General features: G+C 37.2%; 1 protein-coding gene across 1 annotated transcript in view; it reads left to right on the plus strand.

The window, feature by feature from the left end:
* LOC135224382 (uncharacterized) overlaps positions 1 to 20458 on the plus strand; it is a 65814-nt gene that overhangs the window by 9192 nt on the left and 36164 nt on the right. The window contains exons 2-3 of the mRNA XM_064263337.1: positions 4596 to 4834; positions 14607 to 14720. Coding sequence (XP_064119407.1) covers positions 4606 to 4834; positions 14607 to 14720 — 343 coding nt within the window. The 5' untranslated portion in view covers positions 4596 to 4605. The remainder of the gene's footprint in view (positions 1 to 4595; positions 4835 to 14606; positions 14721 to 20458) is intronic.

A 20458-nucleotide genomic window follows, 5' to 3' on the forward strand; every position in this document is an offset into this window, starting at 1 on the left:
CACCTTTCTTAGTGAACTGTATTTGTGAGATAATGACTTGATTGTTCTGGCTAGATAACCTGGATTTACATGAGACCCTAGACACCAATACGGGAAGTCTTAAGATTAAAAAGAGTATAATACTTATCACGAAAAGTGTAAAACGTTAAAAGTATACTGACGCTTGTAATTTATTTACAATGCTTTTACTATATTATATATTATTATTATATATATATATATATATATAATATATATATAGGTATATCTATATATATATATATATAGATATATACGTATATATATATAATATATATATATATATATATATATATATATATATATAATATGAAAACTGCTATACTACAAAATTAAATTGATGCATTTCACGGATTCATCCAAATTGCACAGCTGAGAGAGCCGAAAAATTGCAGATCGACCAGTGTAGTTTTTTAAAACTTAATTCTTAAAGCATTTCTGCTATCTGGATCGCGTAATAGTTTATATTTTTACTCGGAGTGGCGATACTGTTTCTAAGATGTATCTTATACTGCAACACCAGATGAGGGTTAATTGTTCTCCACTGAAAACTTGTTCTAATAGTGCGCGCACACACACACACCACACACACACACACACACACACACATATAATATATATATATATATATATATATATATATATATATATATATAATGTATGTATGTATATTCATACAACATATATATGTATATATATATGATGTATACTATTATATATATTATATTATATATATATATATATAATAAATATATGTTATATATATATGTATGTATATATATATATATATATATATATATATATATATATATAATTATGGATGAATGTAATTACTTTGTTGTAAAGACGAACATTCTTATGTGGAAATACTACTCTTCTGGTCACTCTATTCTTATGTTATGGAGTTATACCTACTATGAGATTCAGGGTCTGTGTAACACGGTTTTTTGGACTTTGCTCCTTGTCAAAGCATCGGATGTAGCTGAAAGTTGACATATGTATATTTTACAACCACACACAAATTTTGTCAGCATTATCAATAACCTAAACCCGATAGTTTTAATTTTTATAGAGTAAAAATGATCTAGCCGACGCCATGGCCAATGATTACGAGCCAAGAGTCGAAAAACATTCATTACGTAAGCAAGGTAAACAAACACCTTTTGACTAAATGTTGCCCCGCCCATCCACCAGACAGAAATTCCATCGGCTCTGAAACACAAAGACTTTATGAATGGCGGAACGATACATAGATGTGGGTGGGGTATCAGTGGTAGCGTAGTAATACTACTGTAGCAGTAGTGCCGCAACGGTATAGCAGTAATATACATGAATTAAACGTTTAGACCAACTGCTGGGATCCTTGAGGATCATTTAGCACTTCTTACAGCTACTCGAGAATTAGTTTTTTAATAGCCAGAAGTTAAATTTTCTAATCCAACAATGCCCATGGTAGCCTTCAGTGTTATCCTGAATTATAACGAGGCGAAAGTGGGTGGAGCTTCATGAAGTCACCATTCTGACGATAATTATTGGTGAAGGTTTAAAGCCAATATACGGTACCGGCTATTTTTTTCAGTAAATAGGTAGATAGCCAATAAATAAAAATTGCTTGACATTGGATATAGCAGTTATCAAATCAAGCTTGTCTACTATGTTTTTGGTAATTACCAACTATTCCCTACATCTTGTCAATCTGATTGTGACCTATAAAGTAGACTGTAATTTCTTTGGAAACTTATTTTGGGAGTTAGACTAATAATCGAAGTGTTTTTGTATTTATTAACATATTTTGTTGGTTTGTTCATTATGACAATTATCAGTGGAGAGGTTCCAGAGTTCATAAAGGTGTACTGCTTTGCTTGTATTTAAATTTGTATGTCATTGTTGCCAGAGGTTTAGCCTTCGTTACGTATAGCCAATCATCCATCGAGAAAGAGGGAAGAAATGATGTCATAAGTTACGTAACGAGTGTGTTCGAAACCTTTTCTCTGAGTAAGTTGGCCCGTCTTCAAAAAAGGTCACTTTTACATTATAAGTACCAAATTTATTCAACCTACGTAGTGCAGAATACACTCAAAATTTATGTGTTGATATAATATGTATTCTGAATAAGCGTTATATTTATGAAATGCATAGATAAAAAGTTATTGCGAAAAAACCGTGTTACAGAGGCCCTGAATCTCATAGTAGTAGCTCTGTTGACAATATTTAGAAATAGATATTCTTTTTTCGGCAAACATCAATTTATTCACAATAACACACAATTGTGCAGAAATTCCATCGGTAACATAAAATCTCCAGCGATAAACTTTCTTTCTTTAAATGGCATTCCACGCGCAAATCTTTCTGTATTCATTCACCGAGTAACAAAGAAGATTTATGTAGCAAAGTGAATTACTTGCATAGAGAGTTTTTCATTCTGTAATTTGAGCGTTGACGGATATTGAATTGTTCCACCCTTAGTTAGCAGCCTACGATGAGAGGAGGCGATCGTCAGTAAAAGAAGACTAACGATTTTTTCATGCGCAATTCGTCCCTTTTAGTTCAGCGGCTCTTAAACTTTTTATTACCACGCCCCCCTCTAAGAGTTGGTCCTTCCCTGCCGGCAGCCTCCCAGATTTAAAGGAAAATAAAATGGAGAGAGAGAGAAGGGGTTTCGAAGGATAGGAAGGGAGGTAAATAATTACAAAACATTGTCAGCCCAACGAGACTAACTAGAGTAGTCGACTGTAAGAAATTAACGTTATAAGGCTTTACTTTTGTATTTTTCCTTAAACTTTCGAATATTAGTCCCTTACTCTTATTAAGAGAATGACGAATATAATCAGAGAATGTTGAATTTTAACCTGGGGCTCGCGTCTCTCCTGGAAATTGCTGACGCCCACCCCCCAGGTTAACAACCACTACTCTAGATGGCGTAAAAACTATACGGTTTTTTTTCCATCTGTCCATCCGCCTGTGGTGGCCGAGCATGGTAACACTGCGTCCCGGGCTTTAAATAGTTACACTATGTGTAAGTTTTAGTTAAATAAAAGGATATCTTGGTGTACATTTGCAACAGAAAAGTGTTTCAATAATTTACTGTATGCGATTACACCGTTAATATTTGAAATAGGATATTATTTAAAGCCCGGGACGCAGTGTTACCATGCGCAAACATCACAGGCGGATGGACAGATGGAAAAAAACAGAGTATAGCCATTTGCGATTAATTTGTTGACAGTGTAGATTGCTTAATCAATCGTACGAGGAATACTTTATTTTAACTTTGTAGTTCTCGTAAAGGTATTTGAGAGGGACAATTATTTAATGGAAAGCTTGTTTTTCTTTGATGTATGGAATGCCATGATTTTTTCAGCGAGTCTGTGTTTAGAGTAATAACGAGTGATGGTTGAAGGTGAAAGCTTTTGGGCCAATGTGAAACTTCTTAAGACCAAATTATTCCAACAATATAATGTACTCCGTTTAAAGAACCACAATCAAATTGTCCCTCATGGGATTCTTTCAGGACATTACCATGGCACCATGGAGGTTTCTCTCTCTCTCTCCATTGTGCAACACTACAAACTATCTGAGAGAACCTGTTTTAATTTCTAAGGCAAATGACAGCTAAGGCCTCATAATAGGCTGAATTGGACCTATAGGCCTAACAAAATGGAGTTTAGAGTGGTTTAGTGTGTACCCTAAGGGACAAACCCTCTCATTGTACTAATAATGAAAGGTTCCCCTTTTCATTTCCACTGATTTTTGAAAGCATACATTTTGTATTTGTCTCTATATTTTCATTAGATCATGATCTAGTAATATGTATTTTATTACGTCATAGATTGTAGGTGTAACAAATTTTCTATTATAGTATATAGTCGCAGCAAGTAGGTGTATATGTAAGCTGTATGCATGTAGCACTGAGGTAGATTATTAGTTTTCATGACTAAAGAGACATCCATCAAAATAGGAAAACGATTTTAGTCTGGTCGTGGTTTACTTTCTCTACCTTTTTTCCAAGATACCTTTACCCAAGTACCCAAGGAGAGAGAGAGAGAGTGAGAGAGAGAGAGAGGGAGAGAATTCCGTTTTTTCGTCCTACTTCTATGATCTTCAGAGGTATGTAAAGCTTGCTTTCATGAGAGGTTAAAAAAGAATATCCCTTGTTCTGTTAGACTTGAGTAAAAGCCTCACATTCGCCAATGGCGTCTCGTTCTCTAAATATTCGTTGACATACGAAATATTCCACAAGGAACTTGAGTGTAAGGTGTCGTCACGGTACAACATTATCCTAAGTGCTGTTTTACGACCGTGGTTAATTGCATGTGACTTAGGTGCTCAAGTCTTTAGCTAGTAACACTTTACCGGAAAAAAAGGAACAAAGTATGTTCTGATTATAAATCTGTAAGGCATGCAATCATAGTGGTGAACGAGTGATACATGCCACACTTAGGGTCAGGCTATGCGTGATGTTTACAGTATGTTTATTCATGGTGGATTTACATCCCCAGTTTACCGTTGAAAAGTTTTGTAGCAGAGTGTATAGAAAGGTGAAATAGCACTGTAGTAATCACAGCTTCAAATATCAGTTACAGGTTCATGGAGTCACAAGTCAAGAAGAGAAGTGGCCCGGTTAAATCGGATATCGTCCACTTCAGGTCCTCCGCAATATTCAAATTGGTTTTATGGCTGCAAGTGTTTATCGTAGCTAGTTACGTGTGTTCGGCGTCGAAGATCTACAGGAAGCTTGGTCAAGGGTCCTGCGGAGCGAGCTGGTTCAACTGCTCTGTTCGTAGTAATATCCAGTGCGCAGCGATTTGCAGCCAGAGTAAGTATTGCGCACCAATGGCAACGCTCTGTAAGTAGGTAGTTTGCTTTTTATTCAATGGCTGAAAGGATGGCCATTATCTAGCTATGCATAAACAAACAGGTAGAGAGGTGAATATAGAAATAAATGACAAAACTAGGAACAGAAGTCGTGACAATTATAACGAGGCACTAATGCCAGAGCTTGTCTCTAACAAATTAAATGGTCACCAGATTTGCTACTGGCTGATCTCCATGGTGTTAATGTGTAACGTGGTGGCCTAGCTGCCTTGCGCCATCATCTTATCGGACTAGTGACCAAAACTGTCCTGTAGAAAATAGACAAGGCCACCATGTGGAAGATAGAAGACGACCTACAGATGGCGATGCCCTCCAGTAGATTTCTGTTAGCATTTCAGAAATTAGGGGAAAATGTGCACATCGTATCATCGCACCGGGCACTCCCCGCGAAAAAAGCTCTGAAATCCTTTTCAGTAAAGCTGTCCATCATATATATATATATATATATATATATATATATATATATATATATATATATATAATACTATATATCCAATACCACAGTTGTTCAAAATACACTCTCGGAAAAGGTGTAAGAAAATCCGGAGTCCGACGAGCTTTCGATCATTTCTTGAGCAATAGACACAAGCTTGGTGAACGCTGAATTTTCTTTCACCCTTCCGCGAGTACACACGTAGGCGCACGCACGCACACAACATAAATCAGGCACCAATTTGCAGCCGTATGGAGTTCTTCTGTACTACATTTTCTCATGGCAAAAATTTGAATCCATTTGAAATTTTAGGTGTTTGAAATTAACACTCTTCCTTCATATCTCCAAAATTTTGGCTGCAAATTGTGACTGATTTATGTTTCAGATTTTTCCAAAATAAATTTATATATCTAAAATCAAATTGTCCACGAACAATTCAAAATGTTCATGAATGAGGGTTGACGACAGTTCTCTTACTTTTAAGGTATATGTTACCTCACAATAGGCAGTCGATGCCCTTTTGAAGTAATTTCAAAGTAATATGAAGAGAAATGATTGGTAATCCAACTACTTTCAAGGTAAGAATGTTAAGCTGGGAGCGGATGTTCGGCTACTTGACTCGTTAAAACTGTTCTCAGAAACTCTGTCAAAAGTGAGACCATATAATAGTTAAATCTTTTGCACACACACACAAAAAAGGGGGAATATTTAGTGATAATCTAGAAATGAAAGGGGGTGTTGAAAAAGATACGCAATAAACAATCCTTGATGTTACTAAAGAGGAGTGCAAGGGAATTATGCATGAAAATTTCCATTATTATTATTATTTTATTTTATTTATTTATTTTTTTTTTTTTTTTTTTTTGCTCTATCACAGTCCTCCAATTCGACTGGGTGGTATTTATAGTGTGGGGTTCCGGGTTGCATCCTGCCTCCTTAGGAGTCCATCACTCTTCTTACTATGTGTGCCGTTTCTAGGATCACACTCTTCTGCATGAGTCCTGGAGCTACTTCAGCCTTTAGTTTTTCTAGATTCCTTTTCAGGGAGATTGGGATCGTGCCTAGTGCTCCTATGATTATGGGTACGATTTCCACTGGCATATCCCATATCCTTCTTATTTCTATTTTCAGATCTTGATACTTATCCATTTTTTCCCTCTCTTTCTCTTCAACTCTGGTGTCCCATGGAATTGCGACATCAATGAGTGATACTTTCTTCTTGACTTTGTCAATCAACGTCACGTCTGGTCTGTTTGCACGTATCACCCTATCCGATCTGATACCATAGTCCCAGAGGATCTTTGCGTGATCGTTTTCTATCACTCCCTCAGGTTGGTGCTCGTACCACTTATTACTGCAAGGTAGCTGATGTTTCTTGCACAGGCTCCAGTGGAGGGCTTTTGCTACTGAATCATGCCTCTTTTTGTACTGGTTCTGTGCAAGTGCCGGGCATTCACTTGCTATGTGGTTTATGGTTTCATTTTTCGTATTGCACTTCCTACATATGGGAGAGATGTTATTTCCGTCTATCGTACTTTGAACATATTTGGTTCTTAGGGCCTGATCTTGTGCCGCTGTTATCATTCCTTCAGTTTCCTTCTTTAGCTCTCCCTTCTGTAGCCATTGCCAATTGTCATCGCTGGCTAGTTCTTTAGTCTGTCTCATTTATTGTCCGTGCATTGGTTTGTTGTGCCAGTCCTCTGTTCTTTCTGTCTTTCTCCTGTCTCTGTATATTTCTGGGTCTTCGTCTACTTTTATTAGTCCTTCTTCCCATGCACTCTTTAGCCACTCGTCTTCACTGGTTTTCAGATATTGCCCCAGTGCAATATCTGTTAACGCAGTCCTATATACTTAGTAGTCCTCTCCCTCCTTCCTTTCGTGTTATGTATAGTCTGTCCGTATTTGCTCTTGGGTGTAGTGCTTTGTGTATTGTCATATGTTTCCTGGTTTTCTGATCTATGCTGCGGAGTTCTGCCTTCGTCCATTCCACTATTCCTGCACTGTATCTGATTACTGGCACTGCCCATGTGTTTATGGCTTTTATCATATTAAATTTTCCGGCGTTGAATTTTGACTTGAGTATCGCCTTGAGTCTCTGCATATATTCTTTCCTGATCGTGTCCTTCATCTCTTGGTGTTTTATCTTTGTGTATTGTCATATGTGTCCTTGTTTTCTGATCTATGCGCGGAGTGTTCTGCCTTCGTCCATTCCACTATTCCTGCCTTTATCTGATACTGGCACTGCCCATGGTGTTTTTATGGATTTTATCATATTTTCCGGCGTTGAGTTTTTTGACTTAGTTCCGCCTGTCTCTGCATATATTCTTTTCCTGGCGTGTCCTTCATCTCTTGGTGTTTTATATCTCCTCCTTCCATTATTCCCAGGTATTTGTATCCTGTCTCATCTATGTGTTTGATGTTGCTCCCATCTGTTAGCTTTATCCCTTCAGTTCTCGTTACTTTGCCTTTTTGTATGTTGACTAAGGCGCATTTTTCTATTCCAAACTCCATCCTGATGTCCCCAGATACAATCCTTACAGTCTGGATTAGGGTATCTATTTCCTTGATGCTCTTACCATACAGCTTGATGTCGTCCATGAACATCAGATGGTTGATTCTGTTGCCTCTTTTCTTGAGTTGGTACCCGGCATCCATCTTCTGTAGTACTTTTGTCATGGGAATCATGGCTACTACGAAGAGTAGTGGGGACAGTGAGTCGCCCTGGAAGATCCCTCTCCTGATATTAACCTCTGCTAGTCTTATTCCAGAGCTTGTAAGTATTGTATTCCAGTTGCGCATTGTATTTTTGAGGAAGCTGATGGTATTTTCCTCTGCCCCATATATTTTCAGGCATTCTATTAGCCATGTGTGTGGTATCATGTCGAAGGCTTTCTTATTATTATTGTTATCACGAAACATTCTGAAATAGGCTCTTCTACCTTGTGTTCCTTAAAAAATCATGTCGTAGTTTATTTTCCCCCTTAATAAGGTGAGATCTTTTTTTATTTGTTGTACCTTGTCTTATAAATTCTCTTCAGTAATAAAACACACACACACACACACACACACTCATACTGTGTGTAGTATAGTTGATTTATAACACACGCGCTCACACAGCGTATAATGTATCTTCTATGTTGCATTGTTTTAGGACTTTCGTGGTTGAAGGTAATCTGCTGGGGATTCAAGTTCATTTCATGGTGGTTTCAAAGTAACCTCATTGGGCAACAGTGAGAGTCTCGGCCAGTGCTTCCACTTTAGGGTTAAATACCCTAAGTAAGGGTAATCAGAAAACTGCTTTCACCTCCTAGCATTATTATTATTAATTAATATAATAACACATTTTATTATTATTATTAGGGTGCCCTAAAGGCGATAACTCGCGAGGCTTTAAGTTAACACATCAAATAGTATCTCGGAATAAATGTTATCGTTAATTGCCTTTCAAATAGTCTTCCAATATCAAACTGCTAACAATATAACAACCTATATAGTACGAAATGATTCTTTAAATTTTAGCTGAGGTGAGAAGACAGTTCAACTAAGCCTAGTGTTCGAGAAAACTATCCCATTTGGTGCTGAGATCATCAATTTTAAGAACATTATACAATGCAATGTTTAAAACTTCATTTCAATGTGAATTTATGATTTGTTCCTACACGTTATACAAACCCTCTGTCCGTTACAGTAGGTTTTACTTTCAGTAGGCTGGAATTCGGCCGTTGAAGATTTAACAAGGTAGTTATAGGCAGTACCTAACTGCTTGTCCGGTAGTCGGGAGTCCCGCCCGACTGTGGACGTAAATGTTCCACTTCGCTGGCGGCCGCCGTGGTGAACAGATGTGCTTTGTTGTTGAAGTTAAATTTAATCTTTGTGATATCTTTCTTTGTAGTGAATGTTGTATATCTGTATTTTTGTTTGATTTGTAATAAGACAACATCCAAACCCAAGATTCACATAAGCCAAAACGCCCCCCATTCTCATTAAGACTCTGAATTGGGGTTACGAAGTTCGGTAGTTTTCGCTACCGAGTGGAGGTGGATCCTTACAAGGCGTAGGGTATATATTCTCTAGACCTTGGATTCTCACGCCCTTTGTGCGAAGTTCCGAGTGCGTGATTGTGACGAGACAGATTGGACCCATGTGATAGCTACACATGTGGCTCTCGGTCGTGAGAGCTGTTGGGAAGGTTCATATGAGGGAGGAAGCGATCTCTGGGGGAAAGAATATCAATGTACATTTACGTATGCATTTTTTGTACCCGATTGACCCAAAACCTTGGATAAACCATTATTCCTCCAAGGTTTCTACGCACTTTCGCCGTGTTTAGTACTATCCCGTCGGGGGTCAAATGTCCCTTAGTGCATTTTACCACATTTGATCCCCGAGGCTGGCATAAGGCCAGCTTAATCTCAATAACTACTCTTGGTGCTACTTAAGGGACATTTGATTGGTGCTGCTTAAGGGACATTTGACCCCCAACGGGCTAGTATTAAACACTGCGAAACCGGTGTAGAAATCCGCAGGTAGACCAAGATGGAATAGCATAAGGTGTGTTCACCGAGGGATCCGATCGCTAATTTCCCCCTCTCAATGACGTCACTGGAGCACATCGACTGGGCGATGCACTTGTCCCTCCGTCAGTTGCATTGTTGCAGTTCACGATTATGGGTGTGTATTCCATATTTGGGTGCACTAATAGTTCCAGACAGTATGGGATATGTTTTCACAGGTACCCCAAAGAATGGATTAATGCATGTAAAAGAAGTGATAACATTAATGTTAAGGATGCCAGGATTTGTTCTGTCCATTTCCGGACAGAAGATTACGAAAGAAATCTTCAATATGAACTGCCACCACAACTTTACCAGAGAAATTATCACAGATTAAAGAAAACCGCAGTTACCTTTACCCTCTCTTTAAATTTACCTGTTAAGGACGTAAAGTCAGGTATGGTTTAACAATTTGTTTACAATCTCATTAGTGCAATTTTTAGTGATATATCTTCGGTTGATAAGTAGCCTGGACTAAATTCTTGAAATGAAGTACTAAATTAGATTAAGCCTAGCCAATGCAATGAATGAAGAAATTATCTGATTAAGGCTATCCAATTTTTTTTCTTTTATGCTTTCATTTTATGAATGTAAATTTGATCGAACAAGTGATTAGACCTATGCGTAATGAAGTATACTTCTGAGTACGTCTTCCTGTGCAGACAATAATTAGGCCTAGACCTTTTATTTCTTAAGAACCCCACTAAAGGATATCGTGGGATCAGAGTATAGACTGAGTTCAAGTGTAGACAGGAATTTCTTGTTAGGTAATAATATCTCTCCCAATGATGATAAAATGCCATGTATGAGCAATACTAGTGTTATGGAACCAGTTACGTCTTGGATTTCCAAAACCTCTGAAGAAAGTGACTCCAGTCATGTTGACTTAGTCTCTGAATTATGTATCTCTGCTCATCTCTTGATGAGAATTCCTCAGGAAGGTCTATTAATGAGCTGGAGGAAGAGGATTTTGTAGATCTTGGAGTAGAGTCAGAAAATGGTATAGAAATTGAAGCTTTGAATTATCTGGGAGGTTATATAGCTCATAAGTACAGAAATAAATATCCTTCATTAGGATTCCCAGAAATTGAAGGCCTAAACAACGACTGGATCTCCAAAGTGAGGAGGGAAGTGTTGTTTAGGCCCAGTCCTCGATTTGTCAGTAATTGAAAGGAAATGGATTAACTCTTTAAATCTTTTCATGGGGAACAGTTGAAACAAGGTGTTGATGGGATTACGAAATTAGTTAATATTTTCAGGGAATTAAACATTGATGCTCCAGAGGAAGTAATGAAGTTCTTTATTAGGTGCAAAATACATTTTAGGATGAAGATATTAAATGCAGAAAGGAAGTCAGAATTTCTTAAAAAAGGTGTAAACAAAATGAATAAAATTCTTCAGTAATTTTTGGTAAATAAAAGAACAATACGCTAATTCAATAAAAGTCAGGAAAGTTTTTTTTTTTCATATTCATTCACCCTCGTTACTTTAGTTATTTGTATTCCAACAAGATTATATTCTGTATGGTAAGGTCTTAGATATCTTGATATAACTCTGTTTTAAGTGATAGAGAGAGAGAGAAAGTATTTTCCTGTATGGAAATTGTGAACACCAGCATAGCAACAAATTACTGTCAAAACATACGTAATCATTAAGTGCACTGCCCAGTCGACGCGCACCTGTGACGTCACAGTGCGGGAACCGAGCGACCGACGATCTCACCTTATGTTATTCCATCTTGAGGTAGACCGCCTACTCAAGTAGCACCAGAGGTCAGTCGGACAGAGGATTATCCTTGAGTCACCCTTCTGGGCTCGTCACGCTCGCCACAGTTCGCCCCAGCTCGGTCAGTTACCTTCTTAAAACCAAGGCCTATGCTTACAACGAAAGCAGTCACTTAACCGACAATACCAAGAGAAAATCAAAAGGCAATGGCATTAGGTATTTTACGTTTCCTAGAGACAAAATTTACTGTGATAAGTGGATAAACGTGTGTTGCCAATCTGATGAAATCAATTCAAAGCATAAAACTAATGAACTCCATCTATCTGTTAATGGACAGCACAGGCAGAGCGGCAAGTATGTTGTGCAATTGTTATCGTCATCTTGTGCAAGTGCATTAAAGTATTTGGGAAGTAGAGGTCTGTTGGAATCCAATAACTGGCAAGCTACCTCTAATTTTATCTCATTGATAAACGACTGGTTTGATATAATGAATTCAAACATGTATGGCGATATACCAACGAGAAACGGTTTTGGGATTGATAAAGAATTTCAAATAAATACTTTGGAAAAGGTCATAAAGCTAATGTCTCATTTAAAAGTAAAATCACAAAAAACAAGATGTCTGTATAAATTTCAAAAAGGCATAATTCTTTCTAGCAAGTCGGTTATTGGTCTCTTTAATATGGTTAAAGATGTCTTTAATGTAGATTACATGATGACGCATAAGTTGGATCAAGACTGCCTAGAGCATCTGTTCGGTTGCACAAGGCAAATGAAGGGCACATTCGATCACCTAATGCTGTTGAATTCAAGTTAGGCTTAGGTCATTGATTCTGGGAAAAGATGTAAAAATAATTAGTGAAAAAACAAACATCATTGCAAAGAGCAATAATTATGACATGTTGACAAATGAGTCTGCATGTCATTCAAAATACAGTGAAGATAGAGAAGTGGCATTAAAAAATATGCTTGACCAGCTCATTGTTTAAAGATTTAGATTTTGAATGCCCCACAGAAGATATAAACAATCAGATTCTGGATAAAGAAAACGAAAAAACGGCTGCCACTGTAATTGAAGATGAAGCTCTTAAATATATAGGCGGTTATATTGTCAAAAAGTTTTCTACAAAATATCCACAATTAGGAAAAAAGATGAAAGAATGTAAAAATACAAAAGAATCGTGGATTGAAATGGTAAACAGAGGTGAGCTGTATATGCCATCAGAAGAATTTTCTTCTCAATTAAGTGTCCTACGAGAAGTCTTCAACACAATTCACGGTTCATCACTTTTAGAAGGGAAAGCATGCAGAAAAACTCTTTGTTGCTGAATTACAACGATCAGGAGTAAAGGTCCCTGAAGAGATTATTGAATTCTTCGCAAAGATCTCTATATATTCTAGACTAAGGCACCTAAATAATACTATTAAAACGAGGAAGAGAAAGATGAAAATTGAAAATGATCGGGGAGACACAAGAAAAAAATTAAAGTTAAATATTTAGATCTGTGTATAAATACTTTAAACATTTTAAGGCCTTCAATCAAGGAATTGTTGTAAAATAAATGAAGGTTATTTCTGTTTGTATTAAAGTGTGTAGAAATTATTTTCATTAATAAAATTTACAACTACAACCGTGTTTCCTTCAATACTTGCTTCTCGATTCCCACTGCTGTACTAAGGCTACAGTAATATTATTTTATCAATAAAATTGTTTTGGGTATTCTCGGAATTTTCTGATAACGAAAGTATCAGATTAAGTAGTCAAGAGCAAGAATTACTCAAAGAGAAATAACAATAATGTCTTAATATACAATGCCGCGGCCCACCAGTGAATCGCCGGCGTGACGTCACAGCGAGAGAGGAGCAAAGATGACCAGTTCTGTCCGTAGCACCGAATATTCTTTGGAATTCCTGCGTTCTGCTTCTCATAAGACTTCTGGCAAAGAGGCCCTTCCGGTTAATGACAAAAGAGGAGAGAGTAGACATAATTGTTATGTTGATGGGGCAAAAGTCTTGGAGAAGTATCAGCCCATTACGGCGTGACTAATAAAGTAGTCGCTGCATCAAGAACGAGTATGAAGTGTAAAATACTTGGGGAGGTTATTCTTGGAGAACTCGTCACCACTTGACTACCCCACCAGGGTTTTGAAGAATTTCATGGTCTGTATATAAATCGATCAGGGAAGTCAGGAGGACAGACAATGGTAAAGGCATGGGATAAGAATGAAGAAAGTGCCACAAATTTTACCAATACTGTTAATGATCTCACGAAGCCCTTTCATAGCACCTTCGTGAAAATGTACAAGTACTTCAACATGATGCAGCCTCCCAAAACCCCTGACGAAGCTCCTCCTAAAGAAGGTGAAGAGGCGTAACTCGGATATTTAACTCCACTATGCTATGCAGTCTATCTTCGTTGTCATTCATCGGACTGCACAACTAATTCATCATCATCTACATATAATCAACATTCATCAGCACTATGATTTAATATTATTATAATAATATTTAATGTTAAATATTATGCAGTGAATTATATGAAAATAGAGTATTGCCTTACATACTGTATGGTTAGGAGTAGAATATGTCCATGCATCCCACCACCTGTCAGTATGGGTTTCAGCTATGTAATTACTTTGGTAAGTTACTTATATGAAAATGTTTTCATTATAAAATTAAGTCTCATCTATACTTACCAAGTAATTACAGAATCTGATTTGATATAGGGCACAACACAAATGAATTGAGCTCTTCAATTGTTGTACATATTCTTCCCTGGAAGTGGGTGGGCTAGTGACCTACATTAAAACGAGAAGCGCTACCACGAATTTCAAGATTTTAAGTTGCCGCGCGAGTTGAAACATTAGCCATGTAATTAATAAGTCTTGGAAAGTACTATATATGAAACTTATTTTATGAAAAAAATTTTCAATTCAGTATTGAAAATCATATGAAAGAGGTGTTTGAAATATGCAATACTTAATTAACATTTGTTTCTACAGGTTCTGGTTGTAACTCCTTCAGCTTTGTGGCTCTGCCATCGTTCGGTACTTGTGGTTTACATAGTAATGCATTCTCACCAGATGGCCAAGAAAATACTGTTTGCTACGTTCCAAGTAAGTTATTGGACTTTGATCATATATATATATATATATATATATATATATATATATATATATATATATATATATATATATATATATATAATTATATATTATATATTCTAGTCATGCATGCCTCTAGTATGTACGTGTACTACCTGTTTTGACATTAATTAGCGAACGGTAGTACAGTACCCACAAGTTAGTGGGCATGTTATAAATGAAAAGATGAAAATGTTAGTAAAACATAAGAAGCAGAGGAGAAAATGTAGCTGGGGCTGAAAGGATGCTACAAGAATCTTCATTTGAATCATTTATTTGTTCCTACACGATATACAAAGCCTCGGTCCATTACATTAGGAATTACTTTGTGAAGCTGGAAACGGCCGTTAAATTCCCGAACAAGGTGGTTAGGCGGTGTAATTACCGTCATGCTATGCATACGTGTGTGGTAGATCTGCCCTGATTGCCGTCTCGCTGTTGTAACTTACCAAGTAATTACACTGCTTATAGTTTCACTTGCTGACAGCTTAAAATTTGACAATTGCGTTAGCGATAGTTACGTTGTCGGTGTAGGCATAGCCCCGCTCACAGGTTAACACCTAATTGGGAGCGTTCTGCTTGGATTTGATTTTCGTTGTATTTTGCCTGCGGATTGTTTGGTAAACTAGAGGCAGGCATTTTGGTTTTGGGATTTACCAACCATTTCAAGCCCGTTGTTGCATAGGTTTTCTTTAATACCGCCTCCGGTAATTTTGGGCATTATAATGAAATATCAATTTATTGATCAGGGCAATTTACTCAAACTTTTTCAGTTTCCTCAACATTCGAAGTAGATAACCGAACACCTGTCCTTGGCCTTGAAGAGTTAAAAAAGAAAAATATTAATGGAGGAGCGTAGTTACTATATGGCTTCCTAAGTTTTGAATTACCGGCAATGACCATTTCCTATTCAGTCTTTCATATAGGCATTTGTATGTTTTTGTATATCATGTATGTTTTTCTTTAATAGCAAGAGAATGGGGTCGTAGTGGGCCAGTTTTAATTTTAAAGTATTGCAGATGTGGGGCAATGATTATCTTCTTGTTATCATGGTATTATAGGGCTCATTGTCTATTATCAGGACTGCGATGGCTCAGGAAACAATGATATAAGTAGCCACGTCAGCCATCGGAGGAACAATTGGCCATTCATCTCCCCATGGTAGTCGCCATTGGTGTTTTTTATGGCGAAACAAAGAAAAGATTCCCCAACAATGCTTCTACAGATTGCTATAATTGTTATTTTGATAATAGAATTTTAAATAATTCAATCATGTTAAAAGATTGTTCCGGTGCATGTATGCAAAAGGAAACTTGGAGAGATCAATGCGGCCAGGGTTGGGGTTAATTCATTTTTATCAATTCCAATTCAACGAAAATTGTGAATTTATCAAATCCAGTTCAATTCCAAATAATTTTCAAAATAAATGTTCAATTACAATTCATTATATGATTGATATTTCATATGAGTGGCGAAACTAAATTTTACTCACCTTCGGTAACCTATTCACATCTGTATCAAGTATCAACATTTCGTCATCCACAAATAATTATAGGTACAACCTTGTAGTAAATATAAAGTTGACATTTGCAATTACAAAAATAATTCACTTCTCAAAATTTTGTCTTAGAACAATGTTACCCCATATTATAGGCCTATCTCATCAACTCGGGTAATCCAAATTGTCTGTGGATAAAAGAATGCCACTATCTCATTAGTATACAACTTTGTATTAGACAAAATTCATATTTTTATAACCAAAAAGTTGACAGATCTAGTCTTGTCCTGACTTACTTGCCCTATCCTGTCAGCTACTATGGTCTTTGGCAACCATATTCGTATAAACAAAAACATTGACAAGTATAATCATTCCTGCTAGTTTGCCTGAATGAGATGACGTGTAACAGGTCCAGCTTATGATTATATGAAATAAGGTTGCTAAACACCATAGTAGCTGACAGGATAGGGCAGTTAAGTCAGGACAAGACTAGATCTGCACTGTGTAACAGGACCAGTATAGGTATGACTCAGGAGGGTACGGGTATGACTCAGAACAGTAGAGTTGGAAAACTAACAATTTTAATAACAGAATAGCCTTTGTTTTGATAATAGCCCATAATTTGTATGTTTTGTTCTTTATAGCCTAATTCTATCTCTATAAAGATATTCATAACACATTCAAAATTGACGAAGTCTAATTCCTGTCAGTTTACCTGAATAAAATTGTGTGTAATAGGTCCATAGTAGCTGACAGGATAGGGCAAGAAAGGCAGGACAAGACTTAATCTGTACTGTGGGTACGGGACTGGTACGGGTATGACTCAAAGCAGTAAGAGTTTTGGAAAACTGGAAAATTTATATAATTGCCCATAAGTCATATGTTCTGTTCTTTATAGCCTGATCTTATCTCTATAAAGATACATCTACTCATAACATGTCGTGTTCAAGAATGTGAGGTTTAATTCCTGTTATTTAATGTTAATGAGATGGTGTTAAAGGTCCAGCACATAACACACAAGAAATGTTATACATATAAGGGTGTATCGATCAATTCATATCAATTCGCTACATTTTAGCATCAATTCATATCAATTCACCACATTTTAACATCAATTCATGTCAGTTCATCTAAATTTTTCGGCAGCAGTTATAATTGATTTGGTATCAATTCCAATTTTTTCAACATTTCTTTTATTCAATTCCAATTCACGCAATTTTAGCATAAATTCCAATTCACTTCATAATTGACCCCAACCCTGATTGCGGCATCCACAACGACAATACCGCAACATGTTTGCCACAGCTGATTCAATTGGATGGACGTATACTTGCAGCTATTGATGGCTTCGGATATTTGCGCATATCGGACGACAAAAAACCTGTAAACAAACTACATACTGCCCCTCTAATTTTCTGTCGGTCTACTCGTCTGTATCAGTATACTGTAAATGAACCTTGAGGTTATAATGCTCTCTCAAAACAATGAAATGCAGATAAAATAATGTATAAACTCATTTGTATATGTAAACCGTAAAAAGTCAGGTATTATTTTACAACAGTTCCAACTTATTCTATACCTAATCATTTTAGTATTATAGATGCATTTGGAATGAAATAAATTTTAAACTTTGTCACTGAACTTTTTCGGGGGAAATCCATCATTTCCGAGAAATGAATGTTGTATAATCACCATCCTCAAAATATTTCTAAGTTTTTGTATAATTTAACGCTGAACCAGTCTGTGATCTTGATGCGAGTTTTTTTTTTCCTGAAAATTGCATTGTGGTTCTGATAAGAGTTTGTTTTACCTTAAAATTGCATTGTGGGTAGTTACGACCCATATCTAGTCACGTAACCAGGGGAAAATTTTACAGGTGTTAGACATTTTCTCTTGTCACTTGGTTCAGTCTTTCATGGAGTGTAGTTATGTCCAGTCTGTACACTTCGATTATTTTCGGTTAAATTTTATGAATATGAACTGCAGTGCATGAATTTTTTAAGGTAGTGTGTTACATTTAACAGTAGAATGCTTAAAGTGTAGTAAGTACAGGGTTCCTCCAGATTCCTAGGGGATAGGTACCAGACCCCCCAGCGAATAAGTTGAAAGCCCTATAAAACATGCTTAAAACTGCCTATTTTGTTAAGTAAATCTCAAGAAAAACCCACTAAAAATGTTTATAGTACCTGGTTTTTTAATAGTTTTATCACATAGTGCATTTTATAATGAAATTGATAAAAAGAAAAAAAACAGGAATTTTTGGTTATTTCTCATAGAAAAATACAGCGAATAGGCTAATTTTCCGCAAATAATGGGGTATCTGTTCCTGAGAGAAATTTGCAATCCCGCGAATACGGGGGTTCACTATAATACTGTATAAATTTAGTGGCTATTGGTACGGTAATTGCTAACCTCTTGTAACCTGTGGCTAGCACATGCAGCGCAAAATTACCGCTTGCTAGTATATAAGAGATTGCCAATATTCTTTAAAACTGTGGATAAGGTGCAAAGCACCATTCCACCACCCCCTTACTGAAAGCAGATGTTAAAAAATGACAGTTAAAGTAATGTCACCATCCGGCAGTGTGCCATGTCAATAGCGCTGATCTGCTATGTCCGGAATTGTGGCCTTTGTAACCAGTTGACTCATTTTGACAACAGCTCCAACTCAGTTTTTCTCAAGTAATTATGTATTTGTTTTAACATGTTTTGATAATTATGATAGTAATACATATGGGGAATGAGCTGTTTTTGTTTGAAGTAATAGGGATGTAGAATAACTCAAAAACTACTCATTTCCTACATGTGAATTACTTTCATGATAAATCAAAATTAAAAACTTATTAAAACACAATAGAAAATGCATAATTACTTAAGAAAAATTTACCAAAAGTCATATCGATGTACAGTCTTCCATTCATAAGCTCCGTAGGGGGTTAGGGCTGTCAGTGGACCTCATGCGATACACTGTAGGCATTACTTAAGGTTCTTTGCAGCATGCCTTGGCCCCTAGCTGCAACAACTTTCATTCCTTTTACTGTACCTGCTTTCATTTTCTTTCTTCATCTTACTTTCCACCCTCTCCTAAGCACTTGAATCATAGTGCAACTGTGAGCTTTTCTTCCTGTTAGACCTTTCAAACCTTTTACTGTCAATTTTGTTCATGAAACTTACCTGTCAGATATATATATAGCTGTATTTTCTGAAGTCCGACAGAATTTCAAAAACTTCCGGCACACGCAGTGGTCGGCCAGGTGGTTAGTACCCATTCCCGCCGCTGGGAGGCGGGTATCAGGAACCATTCCCATTTTCTATTCATAATTTTAAGGTCGCCGGTGCTGGAAACACCTGTTTTCAGTACCTCCGTCTTAGGATTTTGGAAACTTCATTGCCGCTAAGTATCCTAATTGTCTTTTGATTTATTTACTTGGATTTGTGGCTAGGCATACACTATCTTAAATTGATTGGCATTTGATTCATTTTTGCATAAGATATCTGAATCTAGTTAGGCTAGTTTCAGAGGGTGTTGTCTGCAAAGATAGGGTGTGGCTACCGAAAGCTTCGGTAGATCCGCACTTGGTATGCACGAGGGGTATGGGTCTTGCATCTTTGTTGAGATTTGTCATGTAAGGAGTGTAAGACTTGGTCTAATTCTGTAAGGAAGACGTATGATTCGTATGTACGCAATTAATCAGTAAACAAAAGTCAGGGTAGTGAACCTGCTAACCTTCCTGTAGACTTTATTTTGCCTAACCCTGTAGTATGGCCTACGGGCTATGAATATGTCTGCGAGAGGTGCTCGCTCTCCTTCATTGTTGTGATGAGTGCTACTTCTGTAATTGTTACTCCTAACCCTGTAATGTTGCCTTCTGGCCCTAAAACAGTGTCTGTAGAGGGTATTGCCCTTTCTCTAATACTCTATCGATTCGTAACTTAGAATCGAAAGTGCTTGCTTTAGAGAGCAAAAGTGAAGTGGCTAAGTGCAGTGACAGTGCCCCTTGTGTAGTGGAGGGTGCGTCAGATCGGCCTTATTTCGCCTCTAGGCCGGGACCTCTGCTTGACTCCCAGGAACACAGGGAGAGAGCATGTCGAAAGCCGAAAGAGGGTTACGAGGAACCCCCACCGATCTGACGTGCCTTCGGCAGACCTGAAGATACTCCCAGGCTGCCAAAGTGCGTGCACGTGCACGCACGAATCCTGAAGGATTGCTTCT

The sequence above is a fragment of the Macrobrachium nipponense genome, chromosome 12 (assembly GCF_015104395.2).
Source record: "Macrobrachium nipponense isolate FS-2020 chromosome 12, ASM1510439v2, whole genome shotgun sequence".
In the NCBI taxonomy this organism is placed as follows: domain Eukaryota; kingdom Metazoa; phylum Arthropoda; class Malacostraca; order Decapoda; family Palaemonidae; genus Macrobrachium; species Macrobrachium nipponense.